Here is a 27,517-nt window from a genome sequence, read left to right as displayed (position 1 = left end):
TCTCTGACAAACAAGTGAACCATAGACATATTTTTTTAATTTTATTCATTCTTTTTCCGCGCGTACTCTCCATTTTTGCTACTTCTTGAATGAAAATATTTGTTAAATTTACAATTTTATTTCAAAGTGTTTGATCGTAGTATAAAAAGTATTGTATGCAACGTTGTTAAACTGAATCAAAAAATACTCGTGGCGTCTTTATTAACAATTTTCGGCTTCGCCTCAAATTGTTACTCACGCAACTCGCCTTTTTTGACCTCTCTTATACAACGGTTGCATAAAATACTATTGTTTCATTTCGTTATTCAATATTTTTTATAAAAAAACACGTGAGGATTGTTTAATATACGAATATTTCTAATGCTAAAAAACGAACTATAGGCATCATAAAACCCCACCTTAAACGTGAAGAACGGGAAGTTGGTCGGCGACAGGTCCGTGTCGGTGAGCTCTGACATGAGGTTCCTGGTGAAGGGCCCCATCACGCAGATGGCGGTGTACATCGGCGTCACGTCCGACAGCGTCACGGACCCGTCGCGTGGCAAGTGACGCTTTATCCACACCTTGCAACGGGTTTGCTGGATGGTCGGGGCGATCATCATGTAGCTGAAAACGAACTACAGACATCACAAAACCCCACCTTAAACGTGAAGAACGGGAAGTTGGTCGGCGACAGATCCGTGTCGGTGAGCTCTGACATGAGGTTCCTGGTGAAGGGCCCCATGACGCAGATGGCGGTGTACATCGGCGTCACGTCCGACAGCGTCACAGACCCGTCGCGCGGCAGGTGACGCTTTATCCACACCTTGCAACGGGTTTGCTGGATGGTCGGGGCGATCATCATGTAGCTGAAAACGAACTACAGACATCACAAAACCCCACCTTAAACGTGAAGAACGGGAAGTTGGTCGGCGACAGATCCGTGTCGGTGAGCTCTGACATGAGGTTCCTGGTGAAGGGCCCCATGACGCAGATGGCGGTGTACATCGGCGTCACGTCCGACAGCGTCACAGACCCGTCGCGCGGCAGGTGACGCTTTATCCACACCTTGCAACGGGTTTGCTGGATGGTCGGGGCGATCATCATGTAGCTGAAAACGAACTACAGACATCACAAAACCCCACCTTAAACGTGAAGAACGGGAAGTTGGTCGGCGACAGATCCGTGTCGGTGAGCTCTGACATGAGGTTCCTGGTGAAGGGCCCCATGACGCAGATGGCGGTGTACATCGGCGTCACGTCCGACAGCGTCACAGACCCGTCGCGCGGCAGGTGACGCTTTATCCACACCTTGCAACGGGTTTGCTGGATGGTCGGGGCGATCATCATGTAGCTGAAAACGAACTACAGACATCACAAAACCCCACCTTAAACGTGAAGAACGGGAAGTTGGTCGGCGACAGATCCGTGTCGGTGAGCTCTGACATGAGGTTCCTGGTGAAGGGCCCCATCACGCAGATGGCGGTGTACATCGGCGTCACGTCCGACAGCGTCACAGACCCGTCGCGCGGCAGGTGACGCTTTATCCACACCTTGCAACGGGTTTGCTGGATGGTCGGGGCGATCATCATGTAGCTGAAAATTAATAGGGAATTGGGTATACATATTTAAAATAAATTATCTTACACCGTGCATGAAATAAAGCACCAGAAGATTACTACAGAAACGTAGACAGCAGTTATATTTAGACACAATTTCTATTTTCAAACCCGTATAAAACTATATAGGGTAGGTTATGTGATTGTGACGTCACATGCTAGTGTTTCATGAAAATTCCATAGTAGCAAAATCGTTTTGACAGTACGAAAAAAACAACTGATTTAACTAGTAGTCAAATACCCTACATTACGCGAAACTCTGCGTAGGGGGCGCCACTACCACAATTACTCACAATCTGAAGATCTACCGCAAACGAGAGAGTCGAAATTTTGTTATCTAACCTCTCTATCACTCTTGCATATTCAAACCGCCTTGATGTATCAATGTCACATCTTATTGTGTATGAAAACTTATCAAAAACCTTTAAGACACAATATGTATAATATAAGTTACTCTATGGTTTGGAGAATGCTGTCGATTTTGAGTAGAATGAGCCCAAAAACATTTGAAAGAATCAGGTTTTCAATATTTATTTAAAAAAACGCCCGTTTAAAATGTCAAGTAAATGAAATTAACTATGGCTATGTGCGTAATTGGTGAACTTTCGTGAGACGACATATCGTCATACTATTTGGCCGCTGCCAACCAACGCTGCCAACTGTCAAATAAGCAATATTTGCCACTTGGGCGGCGCCACAGTCGTGCAAGGAACGAATATTTTTATTGGAGAAATTGTAAGTGAAGGGTACACGGAAAGAATATGTCTAGTCACTTTAGTAACATTTTGAGTAAACGCGGTTTTACAATTTGGAACTATGTCAAAATGTATGGTAATTCCGTGACCAGTGCCCTGTTTATCAAAAGCTTGTAACTTGTAATACAAGTGGAAGTCCCTTTCTAACAAAAGCTGTCAAAAAGGGACTTCCACTTGTATTACATGTTAGAAGCTTTTGATAAACAGGGCACAGAACTTTTTTAACTAAAATAAATTGTGTTACATATAGTATACAGTGGTAGCAAAAATATAACTAATAGTTCATTCATTCTACATTTTGAGATTAAAATCTAATTTTCCGAAAAAAGTGGCTAAACATGTTCTTCCAATGTGCCCTTGAAGGGTGTGTAGTTGTGGTAACGGGATCTGACTCCAAAGAAAACAACCGAATCACTTTCACAGCTGTATTGTGGCAAAGCGGTACATAGTCTCAAGCACAAGCGAAGGAAAGATAATGTAAGCAAATGCGTAGTCGTAAGCGATAAGCGGGCGCGGGCGCAGCGCGGAGCGGCATGCATTCGCCGTCAAGTTGTGAGTCTGACTGGCGTGGCGGGCAGCGCGGCCGGCGCGGGAGCGCGCCTCGTCGAGCCGGTTTACTGGTGTGACGTCACGGCAGCCTGTCCACCGCGTCCGGAGTTTCGACACAAAAGATAGGATAATTTGTTTGTATTGATGTTGATTTTAATATGTTTATTTATATATATTGCATGTGAATTACTATAGTGAAAGTGAATGTTTTTATATATTTATTTATGTATTTATATTTATATATATTGTATTTATTTATTTATATTTACTGTATGTGTATCTTTATTATTTATGTTTAGTGTTATAAATATTCGCTATTAATATTACATGCTAGTTATGTATATAAGTAAATATTATGATATTATTTATTATTATATACATGCATTTAATAGAAGTATAGTGGTTACACCACAGGTGTTAACGTTAAAAACATAGACTAGGAATCCTCTAGACGGAGTTTAGAGCAATTATTTCATGAAACCGATGCTGCCAAAAATATTGGGGTGCGGGGGACGAGGTGAGCGAGTCCCGTGCCGTGATTGGTCCGTTCAAAGACACGGACGTCACACAAAGACACTTTGACTCGAGAATAGAGTAAAATTACCGTATATTTGTGGCAGAGGGGGTAGCGCCACTATGCTCAGTCTGGAGGATGTCTTGTCCGTGGTTAAAACACTCACTGGTTGTCGGATATCCTGGCTAAGCTGCAGTCGTTCTCGTAGCCGCCCCTCTCGTTCTGCATGCCCGTGTGTATGATGGAGCCGACGGGCACGTCCACGTCATTGGAGCACAGGTATTGGAGCAGGTCCACGACCTCGCGCCCTTTCGACTGTCGAAGTAATCGTAAGTGTTAATGTTAAAACACTCACTGGTTGTCGGATATCCTGGCTAAGCTGCAGTCGTTCTCGTAGCCGCCCCTCTCGTTCTGCATGCCCGTGTGTATAATGGAGCCGACGGGCACGTCCACGTCATTGGAGCACAGGTATTGGAGCAGGTCCACGACCTCGCGCCCTTTCGACTGTCGAAGTAATCGTAAGTGTTAATGTTAAAACACTCACTGGTTGTCGGATATCCTGGCTAAGCTGCAGTCGTTCTCGTAGCCGCCCCTCTCGTTCTGCATGCCCGTGTGTATGATGGAGCCGACGGGCACGTCCACGTCATTGGAGCACAGGTATTGGAGCAGGTCCACCACCTCGCGCCCTTTCGACTGTCGAAGTAATCGTAACTTAATGTCGATGATGCACATGAGCGTCAAATTTTTTAAAGGTATTTTTTTAAACTAAGTCACATTTCAAGACGTGAATATAGTTAAGTAGGGTAATTCGCCAGTACCTGGCCACCGGCCAGTAACTGGCCGCCTTAAACTAAAAATGAATTCTATTCACCTATGAACAGAATTCATTTTAGTATAAGGTTTCAATAACTGGCCAGCTTTCAATAACTAGCCACCTTATATAATTATGTTTATAGGGGAATAGAATTCATTTTTAGTTTAGGGTGGCCAACTGACCAGTTACTGGCGAATTACCCTATGTATATACAAAGGAAATCTTTAAATGATTGGCAGTTTTCCTGCTACAGTTAAGGCTTGAAATAAGCTCCTGTATAGCTTGTAAAGGTGAATTCAAAAAATGTGAGTTGGTCAGTGAGAAATATGGATGCTTTCGGTCAATTTTACAGTTGGTTAACCGGTGCGGATTGCCGAACGTCATCGTGTGTGTATATTGCACATTACCTGCAGGTCTATCTTCGTGAAGGAGGAGTAATCCGCGAGGCCCACAGCCTCCCTGCAGGCCCAGTACTCGCGCTGCACGGTGTCGAACCAGTGCGGTTTGTCATAGTGTGTGTGTCACGTTACCTGCAGGTCTATCTTCGTGAAGGAGGAGTAATCCGCGAGGCCCACAGCCTCCCTGCAGGCCCAGTACTCGCGCTGCACGGTGTCGAACCAGTGCGGTTTGTCATAGTGTGTGTGTCACGTTACCTGCAGGTCTATCTTCGTGAAGGAGGAGTAATCCGCGAGGCCCACAGCCTCCCTGCAGGCCCAGTACTCGCGCTGCACGGTGTCGAACCAGTGCGGTTTGTCATAGTGTGTGTGTCACGTTACCTGCAGGTCTATCTTCGTGAAGGAGGAGTAATCCGCGAGGCCCACAGCCTCCCTGCAGGCCCAGTACTCGCGCTGCACGGTGTCGAACCAGTGCGGTTTGCCGAACGTCATCGTGTAGGCGATCTTGAAAGGGCGAGGTTTTACCGTGTCGTCGGGTGATTTTTCTGCGGAATTTAATATGTATAGTTGGTCAAACCAAATTTGTCAGTAAATAAGAACAAAAAAACTATACTCATCCTTTTCTTTTGGGTGCTAGTACTAGTGTAAGACAATAGTATGATTCTCTCTATGTTTGAGCACCAGAAGATTAATAAATATACATAGACAACAGTTATTTTTAGACAATTTCATTCTTAAAACTCGTATAAAACTATAAAGAGTAGGTCATTTGACTGTGACGTCACATGCTAGTGTTTCATATAATTTCCATAGTAGCAAAATCGTTTTGACAGTTCGAAAAAAGAAACTGATTTGACTAGTAGTCAAATACCCTATAATTCTTCGGATCGCCGTCGCTTCGGTAGAGTGTAGGCTGCACCGAGCGTCCGATGTCACGAATTTAGCACAAAGGCACGGCCAAGTATCGCGAGATCGGACACGCCGTGCGCGCTGTTTCTTCACCGCCTTTTCAGTTTCAGGTCTTCCAGTATATGTCTAAATATTAGGTTTAAGATCGTAAACCCAGGAAATTAGGAGGGGACAAAAGATGTCGCGAAAGCGACGGAAGATATGGCAATGACGAGCTTTAACCCTTAAATGCATGATTTGTACAATTTCCTAATAAATTGAAATAGATGGGTAATGTTGTATAGATTGTGGGAGAAATAAAGGAAAAAATCATAGTAATTAAAAAATAATATATGCATATTGAGCCACGGGGGTCAAAATATACGATGTAGATCTACATCATAATGCATTTAAGGGTTAACCACGAGGACCGCTCGCAGCCCATGACTTAAAGAGTTAGGTAAATTTTATTGTATGGAGAGTTTCATAGTAAACCGCCGCGGCGCGCCGGGTGACGTTGATCAGTCTGTCAAATACGGACGGTGCAACTGGCACTTAACCAAACACAGACCCATTGTCCCGTAGATGCTGACTCTTAATGCTTGTGGGAGTTATACGGTTCAAACCACGTGGGCCGCCCGTAACCCATGACCCATGACTTTAACACAGCCCCATTGCCTCATACATGATGATTGATGACTCTTAAGAGGATACGGGAGTTGAGATTGCTGAGATGAGGAATCCTAAAACTAGTGCGATAAGGACAAGGCGAAAAACCCTGCATAAAAATCTCAAAAAGCGGCCAAGTGCGAGTCGGACTCGCCCATGAAGGGTTCCGTATTTAGGCGATTTATGACGTATTAAAAAAAACTACTTGCTAGATCTCGTTCAAACCAATTTTCGGTGGAAGTTTACATGGTAATGTACATCATATATTTTTTTTAGTTTTATCATTCTCTTATTTTAGAAGTTACAGGGGGGGGGACACACATTTTACCACTTTGGAAGTGTCTCTCGCGCAAACTATTCAGTTTAGAAAAAAATGATATTAGAAACCTCAATATCATTTTTGAAGACCTATCCATAGATACGCCACACGTATGGGTTTGATGAAAAAAAAATTTTGAGTTTCAGTTCGAAGTATGGGGAACCCCAAAAATTTATTGTTTTTTTCTATTTTTGTGTGAAAATCTTAATGCGGTTCACAGAATACATCTACTTACCAAGTTTCAACAGTATAGTTCTTATAGTTTCGGAGAAAAGTGGCTGTGACATACGGACGGACAGACAGACGGACAGACAGACAGACATGACGAATCTATAAGGGTTCCGTTTTTTGCCATTTGGCTACGGAACCCTAAAAACGAGGTTTCGTACTCGACTGTTTCCTCCCCCAAAACTTAACCAAATGTGACGAAATTTTGAGATCTAAATGGTAATGAAATTATCTTTTTCTACTCCAGCACTTAAATGTGTCAATTAAATGACTGACAGTGATATCTAAAGCAATGTCATTTGAATGCTTTGTCTATAGGCTCATAAGATGACTGCTAGCAGTCATCTTATGAGTATAATACAACTGCTTTATTTTTTTTAAAGATACAAGTTCCGATCATCTTGATTGAAAGAGGTATGTTTTCATTTACAATAATAACTCTTTTTTTTTTTAAATAATAACTCAATTTTTTTTAAATAATAACTCTTTTTTTTAATAATAACTCTTTTTTTTTAATAATAACTCTTTTTTTTTTTTTTTTTTTTTTTATTTTTTTTTTTTTTGCTGCAGCTGTCATAGAAAAAGTATTGTATGCAACAGCTCATAATTGGTTCTTAAAATTCTCGGGTCTTTTTTTACAAAACTCGACTACGTCTCGTTTTGTAACTTCGACCCTTGAATTTTAAGAACCCTTATTATATCACTGTTGCATAAACTACTATTGTCGGACCGTTTTGCTTTTATGGCTAATTGATATTAGTATTGAATACCACGCCTCTCATTGCGGCATAGTCAATTAGGCCATTTTGGCCATGTTTAGCGCCTTAAAAAAGAAAAATATCAAAAAAAGCAAAACGGTCCGACACAGATATTGACAATATTAATCTGTGTTGAAAAAATCATTGCTCTAGCTTCTAAAACCGCGGAGGAAAAAGTCGAGTACGTTTGTATGGAGAAATGACCCCTCCTGTTGGCTCTTAATGCTTTTGGGAGTTATACGGTTCAAACCACGTGGGCCGCCCGTAACCCATGACCCATGACCATAGACTAAGAATCCTCTAGACGGAGTTTAGAGCAATTATTTCATGAAACCGATGCTGCCAAAAATACTGGGGTGCGGGGGACGAGGTGAGCGAGTCCCGTGCCGTGATTGGTCCGTTCAAAGACACGGACGTCACACAAAGACACTTTGCCTCGAAGATGGAGTAAAACTACCGTATATTTGTGGCAGAGGGGGTAGCGCCACTATGCTCAGTCTGGAGGATGTCTTGTCTGTGGTTAAAACACTCACTGGTTGTCACCAATTAGTAGTAGAGCAATTATTTCATGAAACCGATGCTGCCAAAAATACTGGGGTGCGGGGGACGAGGTGAGCGAGTCCCGTGCCGTGATTGGTCCGTTCAAAGACACGGACGTCACACAAAGACACTTTGCCTCGAAGATGGAGTAAAACTACCGTATATTTGTGGCAGAGGGGGTAGTGCTACTATGCTCAGTATGGAGGATGTGTTGTCTGTGCCCATGACTTAGCCTAACACAGCCCCATTGCCTCATACATGATGATTGATGGCTCTTAACCCTTAAATACATGATTTTTTCGTTTTGCCCGAAATTAATATATATATCACATAATTGTTTGCCGTTTCTAGGAAAAATAGTAAAAAAAAATATATCATCGATTTTCACTGGGAAATCAGTGTTAAAAGTTGCATAGTCTAAATCATATTTTTGGAAATATATAGCTATTAGTAAGGGGTATAGGAAAAATCTTAACTGCCAACAGAAAGGTACACTATTTGTGATGTTCCTATGATAAAATTTGTAAATATAAAATAATTACAAACCCCGAAAAATCTGCCCAAAATCACATACTAAAAATCATCAACTTCCAGGTTTTTCCAAGTTTTCCGACATTTCGTCTATAAACAAATGTAACTTTTATAAATTAAAATACTGCGTAAATTTATGTAATAATTCGGAAAATTTATTAGTTTTACTATTGAAATAATATACAAGAACAAATAGAATTTGTTTAATAATGCATAACATTTGATGTTTATGTTGTGTGTATAAATGCATCACTATGCATTTAAGGGTTAAAGGCTTGTGGGTGTAATATGGTTGCCACTCACCGACGGGCTCGAACCACGTGGGCCGCTCGTACCCCATGACCTGGCCGAACACGGCCCCGTTGTCGCGCAGTGTGGGGTATATCGGGGACATGCGCAGATTACGACCGGTTTGAAACTCGTGGAACGGATACGGCAGGCCGTAGTGGACCCCTGTAAAAAACACAGCTGTTTTAATTGTATTGCTAAATTGGAAACTCTGACTTGACAAATTAGCTAGGCACTAGCTATTTAACTAACTTAAAGCTCAATTTCATTAGCCCTATTATAGCTCTTAATCGCGATTCTTAGGGCTCATTTAGACGGTGCGCGAACTCGCATGCGAGTTTCACTACATTGCGTCATTTGATCGGTCGGCTGAATTGTGGTAACCTCAGTGGTCCGCAATGTAACTAAAATCGCACGCCGTCCAATTCAGCCCTTATTCTCGATTTCTGTAACTTCCTTCCGGTTTCCACTGCTAAGATAATAAATAAAGTATCAGAAATAAGGTGACAGTCCATTTCCAACCGCAGCTGCACTACTGTTCATTTTACTATGGAAATTGACAGTAACAGCGACGCGTTCAGTACCAGTAGTGCAGCTGCGGTCAGAAATGGAATGTTACCCATAAAATCACAAGTAGGTAAAAGTCCGTCAGTTGTTCTACGGTGTCATCGGCTACGCCGTAGCGTGTAGACAAGTATATAAGTATGAACTGACCAGGCACCTCTTTGATCCGGTCCCTCAGGAAGCGCTTGTTGTTGTGTAGACCCAGGAACCGGTTGATGTCCAACTCGTGCATGTCGTAGCGCGTGTAGCCGTCCGTCAGTTGCTCTACGGTGGTATCGGCTACGCCGTAGCGTGTAGACAAGTATATAAGTATGAACTGACCAGGCACCTCTTTGATCCGGTCCCTCAGGAAGCGCTTGTTGTTGTGTAGACCCAGGAACCGGTTGATGTCCAACTCGTGCATGTCGTAGCGCGTGTAGCCGTCCGTCAGTTGCTCTACGGTGGTATCGGCTACGCCGTAGCGTGTAGACAAGAATACAAGTATGAACTGACCAGGCACCTCTTTGATCCGGTCCCTCAGGAAGCACTTGTTGTTGTGTAGACCCAGGAACCGGTTCACGTCGAGCTAGAGCATGTCGTAGCGCGTGTAGCCGTCCGTCAGTTGCTCTACGGTGGTATCGGCTACGCCGTAGCGTGTAGACAAGAATACAAGTATGAACTGACCAGGCACCTCTTTGATCCGGTCCCTCAGGAAGCACTTGTTGTTGTGTAGACCCAGGAACCGGTTCACGTCGAGCTAGAGCATGTCGTAGCGCGTGTAGCCGTCCGTCAGTTGCTCTACGGTGGTATCGGCTACGCCGTAGCGTGTAGACAAGAATACAAGTATGAACTGACCAGGCACCTCTTTGATCCGGTCCCTCAGGTAGCACTTGTTGTTGTGTAGACCCAGGAACCGGTTCACGTCGAGCTAGAGCATGTCGTAGCGCGTGTAGCCGTCCGTCAGTTGCTCTACGGTGGTATCGGCTACGCCGTAGCGTGTAGACAAGAATACAAGTATGAACTGACCAGGCACCTCTTTGATCCGGTCCCTCAGGAAGCACTTGTTGTTGTGTAGACCCAGGAACCGGTTCACGTCGAGCTAGAGCATGTCGTAGCGCGTGTAGCCGTCCGTCAGTTGCTCTACGGTGGTATCGGCTACGCCGTAGCGTGTAGACAAGAATACAAGTATGAACTGACCAGGCACCTCTTTGATCCGGTCCCTCAGGAAGCACTTGTTGTTGTGTAGACCCAGGAACCGGTTCACGTCGAGCTAGAGCATGTCGTAGCGCGTGTAGCCGTCCGTCAGTTGCTCTACGGTGGTATCGGCTACGCCGTAGCGTGTAGACAAGAATACAAGTATGAACTGACCAGGCACCTCTTTGATCCGGTCCCTCAGGAAGCACTTGTTGTTGTGTAGACCCAGGAACCGGTTCACGTCGAGCTAGAGCATGTCGTAGCGCGTGTAGCCGTCCGTCAGTTGCTCTACGGTGGTATCGGCTACGCCGTAGCGTGTAGACAAGAATACAAGTATGAACTGACCAGGCACCTCTTTGATCCGGTCCCTCAGGAAGCACTTGTTGTTGTGTAGACCCAGGAACCGGTTCACGTCGAGCTAGAGCATGTCGTAGCGCGTGTAGCCGTCCGTCAGTTGCTCTACGGTGGTATCGGCTACGCCGTAGCGTGTAGACAAGAATACAAGTATGAACTGACCAGGCACCTCTTTGATCCGGTCCCTCAGGAAGCACTTGTTGTTGTGTAGACCCAGGAACCGGTTCACGTCGAGCTAGAGCATGTCGTAGCGCGTGTAGCCGTCCGTCAGTTGCTCTACGGTGGTATCGGCTACGCCGTAGCGTGTAGACAAGAATACAAGTATGAACTGACCAGGCACCTCTTTGATCCGGTCCCTCAGGAAGCGCTTGTTGTTGTGTAGACCCAGGAACCGGTTGATGTCCAACTCGTGCATGTCGTAGCGCGTGTAGCCGTCCGTCAGTTGCTCTACAGTCGCCTCGGCTACGCCGCCGGCCGCTGATATGCCTACGGTCTTCATGCCGGCCGCTACGTGGTAATTGAACATCTGTGGGATTTAATTTTGTTTTTAGAATATTTCCACATGAAATTAACATTGTACATTAGTATTACGGCCGTGTCCGAACAATGCTTACAAGATGTCACAGCGATACGATACCGATCTGTCAGTGTCAAAAGTGACCTTTCTTCAACTAAAAACGTCACTTTTGACACTGACAGATCGGTATCCTATCGTTGTGACATCTTGTAAGCATTGTTCGAACACGGCCGTAATACTTAGTTAAATTTGATGTGGACATATAGTCATTGTTCGAGTACGGCAGTGTCTTAAACATTATTAATTTTTTATCTATATATAACATTTTTACAAGTGGGAGAACCTCAAAAATTGCTCTGACTAGACGAGAACATATCCATCGAGACACGTAGTCTGCAGCTGTATTATGTTTCAGTTTCTTCTGCATGTAATCTTCTTGTATCTTGTCTTCACGTCGCTGACAGCATCCACGGAACGTTCGATGTCACGAATTTAGCGCACGGGCACAGCCAAGCTCCGCGATATCGAACGAGCCGAGAGCGCTGGGTATCCAGGTCTTCCAGGTCTTTCATACACGTCAAATGATTCTGTTTCCAGGTCTTGATTATTTATCTACAGATTGAATTCAGAGGTTCCAGGTCTTGATTATCTGTCTAAAGATATTGACTTCATTGATTAGCTGCCTAATGTTACTGTTTAAAAAAATATTGGGCAACAAAATAAAATTTGGCCCATCTATCTAACGCTCACCATGGGCGCCTCGCATACGATACACTAGCAGTCGAGCGAGAAGGCTTTGTTTGTTGAAAGTTTGTGCAACTGCGCTTGGGCGAGGCTCGGCGCGCGGCGCAGCAACTGTTGCAGCAACAGCTACAGTAACATACCTCGGGCGCCTCGCCTACGATCCACTTGCAGTCGGGCGAGAAAGCTTCCAGCCCGTTGCACAGCTTGTGCAACTGCGCTTGCGCGAGGCTCGGCGCGCGGCGCAGCAACTGTTGCAGCAACAGCTACAGTAACATACCTCGGGCGCCTCGCCTACGATCCACTTGCAGTCGGGCGAGAAAGCTTCCAGCCCGTTGCACAGCTTGTGCAACTGCGCTTGCGCGAGGCTCGGCGCGCGGCGCAGCAACTGTTGCAGCAACAGCTACAGTAACATACCTCGGGCGCCTCGCCTACGATCCACTTGCAGTCGGGCGAGAAAGCTTCCAGCCCGTTGCACAGCTTGTGCAACTGCGCTTGCGCGAGGCTCGGCGCGCGGCGCAGCAACTGTTGCAGCAACAGCTACAGTAACATACCTCGGGCGCCTCGCCTACGATCCACTTGCAGTCGGGCGAGAAAGCTTCCAGCCCGTTGCACAGCTTGTGCAACTGCGCTTGCGCGAGGCTCGGCGCGCGGCGCAGCAACTGTTGCAGCAACAGCTACAGTAACATACCTCGGGCGCCTCGCCTACGATCCACTTGCAGTCGGGCGAGAAAGCTTCCAGCCCGTTGCACAGCTTGTGCAACTGCGCTTGCGCGAGGCTCGGCGCGCGGCGCAGCAACTGTTGCAGCAACAGCTACAGTAACATACCTCGGGCGCCTCGCCTACGATCCACTTGCAGTCGGGCGAGAAAGCTTCCAGCCCGTTGCACAGCTTGTGCAACTGCGCTTGCGCGAGGCTCGGCGCGCGGCGCAGCAACTGTTGCAGCAACAGCTACAGTAACATACCTCGGGCGCCTCGCCTACGATCCACTTGCAGTCGGGCGAGAAAGCTTCCAGCCCGTTGCACAGCTTGTGCAACTGCGCTTGCGCGAGGCTCGGCGCGCGGCGCAGCAACTGTTGCAGCAACAGCTACAGTAACATACCTCGGGCGCCTCGCCTACGATCCACTTGCAGTCGGGCGAGAAAGCTTCCAGCCCGTTGCACAGCTTGTGCAACTGCGCTTGCGCGAGGCTCGGCGCGCGGCGCAGCAACTGTTGCAGCAACACGTGGAAGTGGTCCCAGTCTTCTTGGACGCATCTTTGGGCCGCCGTGTCGACTAAAAAAACGATTAAGCTTATTGAACAAACTCCTCTATGTACAGTCGACGTCAAAGATATGTTTACACTTTTGCACCTTTGTAATAAGGCGAAAAATTTACCTAAACATATGTTTGACGTCGACTGTATACTAATCTTATTAAGCATTATACGTCTGCGAGCGATATCACAAGTTTATATAATTATATATTAAAGGAATGTTTTAGTTTCGTTTATAAACTTACATACGTCGTCACCAGCGACCAACTACAGGCCAGCGTCCATACATTTAGTACTAGGCAAGTCTACGTGTGTCACTTCGTCGGCGCTGTCAGTTAACTTTGTAGACATTTCAACTTTTCGTATCCCGTTTAAGGGTAGATGTCGACACAGATTTCAATGAAGTCTGGGTTATTTTAAGACCGATATTGGAATAGACAGATTCTGTATTCAGAACATATGCAGGACAACTAGGGTATACGTTTGTTAGGTTAGTTATTTTGATGAAAGTCCGGAAAGTAAGAACTAAAAACAATGTTTAATATATAAAAAATACAAAATATATCTTAACCAGAGTATATTGGTCTAAAAATAGGTTTTGCCAGGGCAACCAAGTTAATATAATGTCAGAAATCATAATATTGCAAAATTCACTACTTAATTGCATAAAACTAATCACTACACCTTATAAAACAAAGTCCCCAACCGCGTCTGTCTGTTTGTGTGTATGTTCGCGATAAAAAAAATTATAGTCTAGTGTCCCACTTGTGTAACCCGTGCCATAGAGAAAAAAAATACATAGAGTGCTCACTCCATACATCAGTTTTAGTACCAAAAAGACTATTAGCATCTAGCATCGAGTAGCGGAACTATCAGTACTGCTACTTGACAATAGATGTAGCACCGACCGAAAAGTACAGCATAACAAGCATAAGACTTTCCGGTCGGTGCTACATCTATTGTCAAGTAGCAGTACTGATAGTTCCGCTACTCGATGCTAGATGTAGACACTGAAATTAATAGTCTGAACTGATGTATGGAGTGAGCACTCTTGTCTTACTTATTTCTCTATGCCCGTGAGTAGCCGGGGCGGGTCGCTAGTTGAACAAAAATCAACCTTGTTTTATTACTAGTACGGTTAAATGTGGCTCTGATTTTGTGGCAGCAATTCCTCGGTTTTGATTGTCACCTGACTGACTATTTAGATATTTATAAGGTTTTTTTTAAGAACTTACTTTCTTCCTCGTTGACAGGCTTTGCGACAGGTTCAAACCCGCCCGCCAGAATGCAGCCGTCCCTCTCCCGCATATATATGTAGCCGTCCGGGTCTCGTACCACTGCCGAAATAACATCCTTTCATCTCAACTACAACACTTCTGTAATCAACATCTGGGTCAAAACAAAATCCTTTGTTTTTCATAGATACATTTCATTATCACTACACCTTATAAAACAAGGTCCCCTTCCACGTCTGTCAGTATGTATGTATGTTCCCGATAAACTCAAAAACGACTGAACGGATTTTCATGCGGTTTTCACCTATCAACAGAGTAATTCTTGAGGAAGGTTCAGGTGTATAATTGGTTAGGGTTTTTGCTTAACCCGTGCGAATCCAGGGCGCATCGCTAGTTAAATCTATATCCACATTATTAATGTGAAAAACAATATATTATTAATAGTTTAAATTCCTGTGTAACTATGTTGTTATTACCTTTAGCGAACCAATTTTCGATCATTACTTGGTATTCAATTGAGCTGAAATTTTGCATACTTATGAAAATCCATTGATACTGCAATATTATGATGATGCAGACTCAATATGGTGAATGGAACTCCTCTAGGTAATTCTCTTAAAACATAGCAATCTTATTATGTTTGGGGTATTAAAATTGCTTCGGTTAAAAGTACAACCCTTTGAATGCCACGCCTATCTTGTGCGGCGCGTCATCGTGAGGAAAAGTACAGTCAGATATAAAAAACATCGTATAAAAATGTAATTTTTAACAAACCACATCAATAATGTTAAGTTTTACCTGGTGTCATGGGGTCGAGTCCGTCAATCGGCTTCGTGTGCAGGTAGTAATGCTCGCACGGCAGGAGAGGCACCTTTACTTGGGGCTTCGCTAGCTGACCCACCTTTTCATTAAAAATTAATATAAGTTATTAATTTATTATACACAGTGGCAAAACATAAGAATCGAGGAGGAAGATTTTCTGTCAAATAGCAATTTGAACCATACAAGTAGAACTGTAAGACTGTTTTTTAAACGGTCTCGTTCTTTTCACTCGTAAAGGATTCGGTAGCTAGCCGCTGTGCATAAAATAAACATTCCCTTTTGTTTAACAGATTAAGGTTTGAGCCGAAATATTACCTCAGAAAATTTCATACTTACCTCGTGGGCATCACTTACCTGCCTCGCCCAGAAGCCCGCGCAGTTGACAAAGTGTTCGCACTGTATGGACCCGTGGCTTGTCACTGGCGTGTCCACACAGAACGAGCCGTCTCGCGAGGAAATCTCCGCGCGAAGGAGCTCGATCTGTGTAGACGTGCCTTGGGCCCAACAAACGCACTCGCAGCCTATTTACCTGCCTCGTGGGAATCAGGGATGTTGCGAACATCCGAATCCGCATCCGCGGAACTTCCGCATTATTTTCAACATCCGCATCTGCATCCGCATCCGCATAAAATCGATGCGGAGCTTATGCGGATGCGGATGTCGAACAAATCGGTACAGGAACGTCTTAGTGGCGGCGTAAGTGCTAGGTAATTTCGTCATTACCTATAACGAAATCGTCTAGATCCAGAAAAGTCGGCCAAGTTACTGTTTATTAAATATAACGCACCTATATTATTGCTCAAATACTAAACGTTTCGTTTTTTTTAAATAAAAAAATACTAAAAATGTAATATTTGACGTTTTCTAAGTACCTAATCTTGACATCCGCATCCGCATCCGCGGATGTGAGCCTTTAAATATCCGCATCCGCATCCGCATCCGCGGATGTCAAAAAATCTGCATCCGCAACATCCCTGGTGGGAATCACCCACCTGTCTCGCCCAGAAGCCCGCGCAGTTGACGAAGTGTTCGCACTGTATGGACCCGTGGCTGGTTTCCACGCCCGCCACTCGGTCGTCTTTGGAGAGCACGGCGGTTAACGAGCAGTTCTCCATCACGCCGACACCTGAGGGCATTCGACGTTAGTTATTCCACAAAATAATGTCAAGTTCAAGTCTAACAAGCCGTGGATAAGTTTGTTGGAAAGGGTAAAATTTAACAGAGGTTTTTGAATAAGGTATATGGGCGTTTTTTTTTGTTGTCCCCTACACTTTTTTTTTCAAATTTGGGATTTTTCAGAATCACGAGCTCTTTCTATCCTAATAGGAGAAAAAAAGTGTCCTAAGGTTTTTATTACCATTACGTCACCATTTTTCATAGACTTTGTATGGCGGTCGCGGAATGGAAAGATCCAAAAATGTATGGAAATTTTGGGACACTTTTTTTCTCCTATTAGGATAGAAAGAGCTCGTGATTCTGAGTAGAAATAACATAAAAAATCTCAAATTTGAAAAAAAGTGTAGGGGACAAAAAAAAACGCCGATATCATCGGCGAAACGAAATCCCACAGATTTCGCTGGTTCGATCACCTATTAATCTGTCAGCTCCCAGTGGCTCATATTTGAGCCAGAACGCTTATGGGTGACGTCATATCGTGGGAAACGACAGGTTAAGAATGAAAGAGGACCGTGCCAAGAGGGCGTGCCTGGGAAGATCGACTGGTGGCCGCCCGGTAGGTCGGCCCAGATACCGCTGGGGAGACAGTGTGGAAGCGGATCTGAGTCAGCATCAAGCCGATAATTGGCAGGAAACTGCGCAGGATCGGGAAAAGTGGTGTGCTCTCGTTTCGGAGGCCAAGATCCTCTTTGAGCCATATTAGTTAGTTTTGTGAATAAGGGGGTAGGAGTACGTAATAAAATACAGAAGATTCTTTCATCTAATGTTGAGATTTAGGTTCTGTAATGTGTACCCATGTATGGTTCCCTCAAAAAAACCTTATTTTTATTATGCAGAAACTGTCTCAAATATTCAGAAGGGGCGTTGCCCCTTCAAGACTTCATCACCACTTACCCTTGGCTACAGCCTCTCTAATAAGCGCCATGCAAACTAGATGGGGGTCAGCCACACCGTCGCCAGGTATCCAGAGGCCGCCCAAGATGTCCTCCACGTTCAGGAGGGGGCAGAGCTCCCGGCAGCGAGCAGAGGAGACTAGCTCGCAAGGGATGCCCCATGAACTGTACCAAAAATTATGTGATTGTAAAAAAGTTGTTTAAAAAACCGGCCAAGTGCGAGTCGGACTCGCGTTCCAAGGGTTCCGTACATTACACAATTTTTAACAATGTATTTTTCATGTGAAACGTGAGTGAAATGTCTATAAAAAGTCCGTAGGCGTAGCATCAAAAACTAAGTAATTAAGTCCGACTCACGCTTGACTTCACATTTCTAATATTAGGTTTTCCTGTCATCGATAGGTAAAGAACTATTTTGGGTCTATTTTCAAAATTGTAGACCCAGTAGTTTCGGAGATAAGGGGGGGAATGGTCATATAACCGCTAAACTATTTATCCTACAATTATAAAAAAAATACATTTGAGATTCTTACAATGAGCTCTTTCATTTGATATGTAACACGATATAGTTAGAAAAACTTTATTTTTTAATTTTCTCATTTACCCCCCAAAAATGGCCTCCATATTTAAAATTTATTTATTTACGTTACACGTCCATCTTTGGGTAACAAACCTACATATGTGTACCAAATTTCAACTTAATTAGTCCAGTAGTTTCGGAGAAAATAGGCTGTGACAGACGGACGGACGGACGGACAGCCAGATAGACAGACGAGTGATCCTATTAGGGTTCCGTTTTTTCCTTTTGAGGTACGGAACCCTAAAAACAATCTACTGGACTAAAATCCATTACACTAAAGTCTGTGCAGAAAGAGAAGAGTCGTCGTATGTATAGGGCCACATACATTCCACGACTCTTCTATTTCCGCACAGACTCTGTATGTGTTACGGCTTAGGTTATACCAGAGGCTTGTAAGTAAATATAGAAGACTGACCACCATACAACGCCGCTTTCCCCACGTGCTAAGGCATAGAATGGATTTTCTTGGCATATAGCGTAGGGCATAGGGGTTATTAAACTTTTAATAGTGATACTGCGGAAACGTGTTGCCTCCCTGATGCGCAGAGTGCGAGAGAGTACCAATAGCCTCCTGAGTGCTGTTATTGAAAAGTGTGAGTGCCCTGTTATGAGGCGTTGGAACTATCTGCATACAGGCGACAGACCTCTCATTTTTAATGTTAAATAAATAGGAATTTAATTGTTTTAATTTTAATTTTGACATATTTTTATTACATGTTAATTAGTTTTGTGCCGTGGATATTATAATATATTTATTAGTTATTTTAATGTGTGTTTAGCATGTAGGCACTAACTCCTAAATGTAAGTACTTGTAATATTAACAATTTTATGGATAAATATATTGAATTGAATTGAATAGTTATTGGCAAAGCAGCCTGTCTAGCCAAAGTGATAATCGCTTTCGCTATGACAACGAAACGCTTTGTGTCTCTGAGGTCTCTATCACTCTTCCATATCAGTACGACAGTGACAGTCGCGTTTCGATCGCTACGAAGCGTAAGTGATTGGCATATTGGCTACGCGGCCAACGCGCGCATTTTTCGCGGATTTTTAGGGTTCCGTAGCCAAATGGCAAAAAACGGAACCCTTATAGATTCGTCATGTCTGTCTGTCTGTCTGTCTGTCCGTCTGTCTGTCCGTCCGTATGTCACAGCCACTTTTCTCCGAAACTATAAGAACTATACTGTTGAAACTTGGTAAGTAGATGTATTCTATGAACCGCATTAAGATTTTCACACAAAAATAGAAAAAAAACAATAAATTTTTGGGGTTCCCCATACTTCGGAAACTCACTGAAACTCAAAATTTTTTTTTTCATCAAACCCATACGTGTACCGTCTACGGATAGGTCTTCAAAAATGATATTCAGGTTTCTAATATCATTTTTTTCTAAACTGAATAGTTTGCGCGAGAGACACTTCCAAAGTGGTAAAATGTGTGTCCCCCCCCTGTAACTTCTAAAATAAGAGAATGATAAAACTAAAAAAAATTTATGATGTACATTACCATGTAAACTTCCACCGAAAATTGGTTTGAACGAGATCTAGTAAGTAGTTTTTTTTACGTCATAAATCGCCTAAATACGGAACCCTTCATGGGCGAGTCCGACTCGCACTTGGCCGCTTTTTCATAGTGGGTATATTTACGTACTTACACGGACTGACTCTTCATCCTCCTATACACCGTCATGCGATCCCTATTCCTCGCCAGCAGCAGGGACCCGCACTGCTTCCATCCCGTGTTCCGTCCAGCTGATTCCAACTCCTCGAGGAGTTTGATGGACGACTGCGCCAGCTTGACCTGGGCGAGGGACGGTTTGAAAGCCCCGATGAGCCCTGAGGAGTGCCAGCGGCTGCCGGCGCCGACCCTGCGATGACAAATACTATTTTATTCCTACTTAATATTATAAAATTTATAAACGCAAAAGTTACTCCTCCTGTCTGTCTGTTACCTTCATGCTTAAACCGCTTACTTCATTAATCATAACTTAAACATCTGGAAATAGTTTAGAGAAAATGAAATTATATAAAAATATTAGTACCCCTTTTAGGAAACCTTGCAAAGTTATAAATTATATTTATTTGGTCATATCAATTCTTGTGCCATGTAATGCATAGCAAAACTCCTTCTAATATTGTCTTTCTGTTACCTCATGACAACTTAACCCTTCATAGGGCATAGCATACTTATAGATATTTTATCCATAGGTAGCAAAAATTACCAGAATATAACATCACTTTTCTGTATCTTAAAAATTTTGAGGACTTAAGGAGGCGATGTGGCTTGAATCATGTATTTTTTAAATCTTGACTATTAAAGGGTTAAAGCGCTGAAGTGATTGAGTAGAAATATGGCATTTCAAATCCTGGGAAAGAAAATAAAGTCGCAGGCAGCAGTAAATAAACTATTTGTTCATTAACAAAATGACAACATAAAAGTCGCAAAGGCATTACTATGCAAATTATACAAATTGCAAAATGCAGCAATGCAATTTACATGCAATAACATCAATTAGTGAAAATACTAAAAATAAAAAACAACAATTACATTAAAACAAACTTTGCAGAAGCAGATTTAGGGGAGACAACGGCGTTATTCATAAACGTCTGCTAAAGTTAATCAGCTGATGATCATCGTTTGTCCCTCTCTATGGCATAACAGACGATAGGGACAAACGACGATCATCAACTGATTAAGTTAGCAGATGTTTATGAATAACGCCGTTAGGAGCTCCAGCCCCCCCCTCTCCCCTCCCTTTACCTCACAAAAACATTTAAGCCCAAAAACCTGGATCTGCCACTGGGGTATTTTAACAGAGTTGATAAAGAGAAGATAGTCTCCTAAAGTGTTGGTCCTTACTGGGAAGTAAGGGTATTTCATTGTGAGATGGCTGTGATTAGCATGGATATCTGTTCTGAAGTTATGTATGTATTCCACCTTACCAGGACTATTTTTTTAAATATGTATGTATGTTTGAAGTCTATTAAAATATGAGGGTACTCCAACAAAACCAACCATTTTTCATTCATTTATTTATTTATATTATAACAATATGAATTTGTGATAGAAAAATCTTACAAACGAATACATGCACATGATTTAAATTATAAAATAACAGCGGGACATGACAAGAAATAACATTCTAAAAATACAATTACACCAACAAAAAAATTACAGATAAGGTAATAAAAATGTAGAGTGAACTAAAAGTAAAAAGTTACATGCATGATAATTGCGTAATAATCAGTTAATTTGCAAAGATCTCAACAATACTGTAAAAGCATGCCCTCAATAAAAATATCTTCAAGTGCTTAAATATTTTATAATCGGTAATGACTTTTGGAATTGTAGGTATGCAATCACATGTGCTCTCCTGCATTATGACAAGATTATTGCAATAAAATAGCAGGAAAGTCTGGTTATACAAAAATGTTTTACTTATAAAATTTAAGTGCTAATAACAATTATTAATTTTGACTGTATACTCGATAAAACTACCCCCCATTGATTCAAAATAGAGCCCTCAATACAGAAAAAAAACCATGAAAGTAATTGAGAGCCTAATAAAATATAATTAAAAACTAAAATTTTATATCTGTTATAAGTTTAAAATCTTAATTAAATGAAAATAAAACCAACCCAATCAATACTACAATTTTAAAACTACCTTCATATCCACAGGTGCTTAAGGTTTCTTTGTATTGATTCATCTATTCTCAATAAGCACTTGCACTTTTGCACAACAGGCCAGCCAATTCCACAATCAAACTGTCTAAAGCATTGAAAGGAAGTCTCAGAAGGGACAAAAGCAAATTCCTTAACAATGCAATTGTTAATGCAATTGGCTTGCACTACGCAACCGACCATCTAGCGCGCGATGCACAACTGTCACTACACACCTACCTATCGTATTGGCACCAAAAAATCAATGAACAATTATCATATCACCAATTTACGACACATTTGGCAGCACTAGCTAAGAAAGTATGCTAAACATCCAAAAAAACTCACTTTCAAACGGCAAATAAGACTTAAGCGGCAGATTTTTACGTTACAAAAGTTAATTTATTCAAAAACGCTTACTTCTCTTTCTCGATAAGTATAGTCTTGTCGCCCCAGCCTCTTTTCGCCAGGTGGTACGCCACCGCCGCACCCATCACTCCCCCGCCGCATATCACCACCTTCGCCTCCGACGGCAGCTTCTCCAGGCACCCGTCCAGCTTCTCTTCATGATCCAGGGCATCTAAGCGACTCGAAAACTGACGGTGCCCCGCGCCGAATAGGCTTACGCACCGTGAAACTTCGCGTCTGTGCACCCGTCTTATCAACATATTCACCGGTTATCACCTCAAAATTAAAATCAAACCAGCTTTCCGGAAAAACTGCATTGGATAAAACGTAAAATGTCTAAAAATAATATGCAGGGAAGAATCAACACGAAGAAAAAGACATTTTGTTTTGACAATTGGGCAGCTGTGTTGCCAGACGAAATATTTCCCAGTCCAGCCCTTGAGCCAATCACGATCTATTTGCGGGCGTGGAGTGGCGCCAGCATTCAAATTAAATTGCATTGGACATGCGCATTTCCATTTTCAATGGAAACACAAAGAAATTGCTTCGAATATTCTCTAGTTCCTTTTTTTGCCACCCGCAAAAGCTGAAATTACTCTTTTCTAGATATTTAAATCTTGCGTTCAGTTTTAAATATAATTTGGAATACATGTGCTAACATTTAATTCTATATATAACACCTATATAATGCCTTCAAATTAAGTTAATTGTAACTTTTATATATTTTCTCTTTTGTAACTTTAAATATAACAATTTATAAAACTGTAATTGTCCAAGTTTGGTTTGTGTCCAAGTGTGTCCAAGTCTCCATTATACTTTTCAACTCGTTTCCATGGAAACCGGTGGATAAGTGGCGTTAGGCCTTAGTATATTTATGGTAAATCTTATTATATTTTTGCTACTGATTTTGTGTAGGTAAAGGCATGTCGATAGTAGAAATCGTACACCACAACGAAAACATTTACACCATTCTCGACAAACCGCCACCGGAACCACCGAAGACACCCAGGTTTGTGAAATAGGTACCTAGCCTACGGCTACATGACCAACCTAAATTCATTCTCAATGCCTAAATTAAAGAAAATATCCATACCTACTTACTATAGTAAATTTTCCTATTATTTTTACTTTAGGTACCTACACTAATCTGTCTCTCTCTAGTGATTAAACTTTGTTTACTCTTACCTAACGTTGTGTTAACGTAAAGATAAAGATAATAAAACGACAAAACGTCAAGACCAAGTATCTGTTGGTCCGTACCTACTTTTACTTTTACTTTTACACGCAACTGTTAGCTTCTGCCCGCGACTTCGTCTGCGTGGGATGATGACGATGATGATATCAATACTGTCATGAACCCAGGATCCGCCCTTGTGTGTCCAAATGTTTAGCCTACTTTTAGATCGCAATATTTGACTATGTCCACCAGGTACCACTCTGAGCTGGAGAAACAGCTGAAGGCCCGAAAGATACCTCAACTGCGTCGGACATTTGGGTACGCGGAGACGCCTGTCAACCCTCCTGACCAGTTCCTTAAAAAGGGGGAAGGATATAGTGAGTTCTCTTTCATCTTGAGTAGGTATTAATCTTTATAACCGTTCTAATTGCTATGATGAATAGTAAGGAATATGCCAATGCCAATCCTCCAGACGTGTTCCTCCAAGAGGGGGAGGGATATAGTGAGTTCTTTCTTATCTTGCATTCTATAGGTAGGTATGTCAGCGGCCGATCGAAAAGTTCGTTTCTAATGTTTCGACGGTAGTCATTAAACCAATAGATAGATAGGTAAATAGGATCTAGGTTCATTAGGTAGCTTCAGATGTCCGAAGGGCAAACTGTCCAGAAATGGAAGCCCCGCTTAGCGAGCCACCGTGGACGACTCAGCGAGACAATGAGTTCCACGATTCACTATATACCTAGATGAATTTCATGAGCTGCCTGATTTTACGATCGGCCGATATATGCAGTCTTTTATAAGGCGTGGGGATCAAGATCCAACACTTACAGGCTACGTGGAAAGCATGCTGGAACCAATCCACGTTATTCACAGGTACAACGTTAATATATTGATACCCGTGAGCCGGTCTTAGCAGGCATTGAAGCTATGTAAGGAAAGGGGATATCTGATCCGTAGGTACTGAACCTAGGGTTGGATTTCAGGTAGATTATGGAGACAAAAAACTTATTTCAAAATAACTTCCCTTTGTCCAGGTCTACCCGTAAAGAAGTCAGACCACAAATGCGTCAAGGGCGACTTACCCGCCGTGCCGAGGCGACCCCCGCCAGGAAAGGGTCCAGAAAAACCTAAGGTCAACTTTAAAGTGGTCAACATTAAAAAAGTCATCAAGGTTAAGGGTAAACCAGTTGAGCCGAGGTATGACTTTGTTTGTTTTAATTAATCAGCAAAGATGGCTTGCATAGAGAAATATAAGTAAAGAAAGAGTGGTAACTCCATAAATCAGTTTTCTTACCAAAACGCGAGTTATTTCGTAGTCGACATCTTACATCAAGTAGTGGGAACTATCATTACCGCTACTTGACACCAGATGTCACTATATATAGTTACGCTACTGACGAAAAATGTACTACTAAAACAATTTACAACTAAATATTATAAGCAGGAGTTGAAAATAGAGTTCCGGTTAATCTGGTTATAATATTAGGTAGTTAAAAATTATCGAGCATTAGAGTTTTTGTTTGCCGCTACATCTATTGTCAACTAGCAGAACTGACAATGTCTGCTACTGGACGTTAGATGTTCGACTACGAAATAACTCGCGTTTTGGTAAGAAAACTGATGGATGGAGTTACCACTCTTTCTTTACTAATATTTCTCTATGCCGCTGCTTATATTTCTTTACTTAGGTATAACTTGCTGATGAGGCTTGATGGTACCCCTGCATACACATTAGTATGTACCTAATAGAGTTATGCTGACTGTACGTTCTATATTTTTTGTATTGCATATTTTGAAAAACGAAAAACCTATAGACCTTGTTTTTCATTCTGTCAATAACATACTAAAAGATCATGGAGAATGGAAAATATTTAGAAGCGGAAAAACGTTTTCTCTTTTTGTATGGACGTGTCTTTTTGGACCTACGTGATATAATCAGAGATCGGATAAATTTGCGACATTGCTCGCAAGAATGTGGACATGACTCCAAAATTGATTAAATAATTAATCATTTAATTAATTTCTTACCTGAGGTTTAATTTTGATTCCTAATCAATAAATAACACAAAGATTTCTTATAATGTAAATTTATTAAAAAAATAATCATAATGTTTTCCAAATATTCTGTAGGTACTCATTTTTTATACCAAAAATATATTTAAGTGCTATTTATTGACTAGGGAACAAAATTAAATCTCAGTAAAAAAATTAATTAAAATAATTAAATGATTAAATATTTAATCAAATTTGGAGTCATGTCCACATTATTGCGAGCAATGACGCCAATCTGTCCGATCTCTTGATATAATACTTCCCTCTTAAGCTTGTTGACCAATAATAACGTTTTCAGACTAGTAGACACCCGCGACGGCCACATTAAGAAGATCAAGGGCTCAGGTGAGGTCCCGGAATACTGCCTCCGGCCGGACTTCGGGCGTATGCCGGCTTACCTCGTCCGACGGAACAGGAGAATCAGAAAGGAGCTGGAAGCCATACAGTACGCTGACGATCATCAGGAGAGTCTGTGCAAGCAACTTGCTGATGAGGAGAGGGAGAAATTGCTTAAGGTACCTACCAGAAAAATATGTATTGAGGGTCACATTTGCGGATGTCACTTTTTGACAGCTTTTGTTAGAAAGGGACTTCCACTTGTATTTCAAGTTACAAGCTTTTGATAAACGGGCCACTGGTTTTAACTTAAGTAACTCAATGCTACTGTGAAAATGAGACTAGGTACAGTAGATATACTGCTCTGAGTTGATAAGAAGTAGCTTCCTTTATAGGTACCTCTCGCGTCGAATGATGGTCATTATGACAGTTCCTTCAACTCTATTTTTGTTGGGCTCAATAAATGAAAGTAGGTATGTTTTTATCGTACATTTAAAATAACATAAATGTTACATTTCTAAATAAAAAACCTAAGTAACCACTTTTGGGTTAGTTCGACTAAGAATGACGACTATTGTTTGAAACAAAGAAAAAAGTGTCCCCAGTTTTTCATAAAAGAGTTGTGTGTCAGTTTGACTGCCCATACAAAATGTACTTATGTAAAAATGCAGCACAAAACTGATATTATTATTCGGACACTTTTTTCCGTTCTGAATCGATAGTCCGCGTGATTTTGAATAGAAATAATAACCCATAAAAATGGTTTTAAATAAACTTAACGGTACACTTTTAACTGCAACTGTCCAGGTAATTAATGTTTTCTTTGCTAGATAAAAAAGTGCGTTGGGGTAAGTTTCGTCCATGCCTGATATGCCGAAGCATTACGGGCGACTTTTCATCTTACCCCTTATGAAAAGCCCATTCAATCTTACCCCGTCCACATGTATTTGTGTTGTTCCAGGACCTGAAAACCAAATGGCAGCTGAAGCAGAAGGCGTTCCTCCAGCTCCCGATGCTCACGGACACGGTGCCGAAGATCATGAAGAAGGTGAAGATGGAGCAGGAGCTGCAACAGCTCGAGAAGGATATACAGCTCGTCGAGTCGAACCCGTATATTTACATTTATTGAGTGTACAATATCATAGAGAAATATAGGAAACATAGAGTGCTCACTCCATACAGTTTTGGTGCCAACGCCTATATATATATTTTAGTAGTGGACATCTAACATCGAGTTGCGGAATTATCACTGCTACATGACAACAGAAGTTGCGACGACCGAAAAGTCTAATGATCTTAAGCTAATATTATAACCGGAACTCTATTTTCAACTCGTTCTGCTTGTAATAATTATAAGTTGTAGTTCAATACAATTGTAGTGAGTCGCGACACTCGAGACCGTCTAGTATCAAGTAGCGGTACTGATAAATCCGCTACTCGATGTCGAAAATAATAGGCGTTTTTTGGTACAAAAACTGATGTATGGAGTGAGGCACGGTGGCCCTATAGATAACCGCTTAAATTTTTTGGCGCGGCATCCTTGGCGGTCAAAGGGTGAAAGACGGAGGGGGGGGGGGATCCTTCATGTACTCTTGTCAGAGAATCTCTTTTATTTTGTTATATGGAAAGATATTGTGGTATATACCGCCCAATTTGTGTATGTGCGTGTGAAATAAAACTGTGTGTGTAATATTTGTTTCATTTTTGAAAGCGGAATTCAACGAT

At 42.2% G+C, this 27,517-nt stretch overlaps 2 protein-coding genes across 2 annotated transcripts in view; one reads left to right on the top strand and one right to left on the bottom strand.

Annotated features, from left to right (window-relative positions):
• The window catches only part of LOC134660945 (pyruvate dehydrogenase phosphatase regulatory subunit, mitochondrial), a 30,859-nt gene extending 8,066 nt beyond the window's left edge, over nucleotides 1–22,793 (bottom strand). Inside the window, exons 1-12 of the mRNA XM_063516832.1 lie at nucleotides 22,240–22,793; nucleotides 19,811–20,023; nucleotides 17,577–17,740; nucleotides 16,499–16,632; nucleotides 15,483–15,585; nucleotides 14,685–14,786; nucleotides 13,297–13,469; nucleotides 11,270–11,462; nucleotides 8,861–9,010; nucleotides 5,006–5,169; nucleotides 3,960–4,108; nucleotides 1,367–1,574 (exon numbers count right to left, since the gene is read on the bottom strand). Of these exons, the coding sequence (XP_063372902.1) occupies nucleotides 1,367–1,574; nucleotides 3,960–4,108; nucleotides 5,006–5,169; nucleotides 8,861–9,010; nucleotides 11,270–11,462; nucleotides 13,297–13,469; nucleotides 14,685–14,786; nucleotides 15,483–15,585; nucleotides 16,499–16,632; nucleotides 17,577–17,740; nucleotides 19,811–20,023; nucleotides 22,240–22,487 (2,001 nt within the window). The 5' untranslated portion in view covers nucleotides 22,488–22,793. The remainder of the gene's footprint in view (nucleotides 1–1,366; nucleotides 1,575–3,959; nucleotides 4,109–5,005; nucleotides 5,170–8,860; nucleotides 9,011–11,269; nucleotides 11,463–13,296; nucleotides 13,470–14,684; nucleotides 14,787–15,482; nucleotides 15,586–16,498; nucleotides 16,633–17,576; nucleotides 17,741–19,810; nucleotides 20,024–22,239) is intronic.
• A 263-nt stretch (nucleotides 22,794–23,056) lies between these two features.
• Nucleotides 23,057–26,922, top strand: LOC134660922 (enkurin). The gene is made up of 5 exons (XM_063516805.1): nucleotides 23,057–23,236; nucleotides 23,657–23,781; nucleotides 24,439–24,601; nucleotides 25,755–25,971; nucleotides 26,754–26,922. Exons 1-5 carry the CDS (start codon nucleotides 23,151–23,153, stop codon nucleotides 26,919–26,921), a joined length of 759 nt encoding a protein of 252 aa, XP_063372875.1. The 5' UTR covers nucleotides 23,057–23,150; the 3' UTR covers nucleotide 26,922.
• Nucleotides 26,923–27,517: the final 595 nt, after the last annotated feature.

The sequence above is a fragment of the Cydia amplana genome, chromosome Z (genome assembly GCF_948474715.1).
Source record: "Cydia amplana chromosome Z, ilCydAmpl1.1, whole genome shotgun sequence".
Taxonomy (NCBI): domain Eukaryota; kingdom Metazoa; phylum Arthropoda; class Insecta; order Lepidoptera; family Tortricidae; genus Cydia; species Cydia amplana.
Note: the sequence above shows the minus strand (reverse complement) of the source record. Positions and strands in the feature narration are given on the sequence as shown.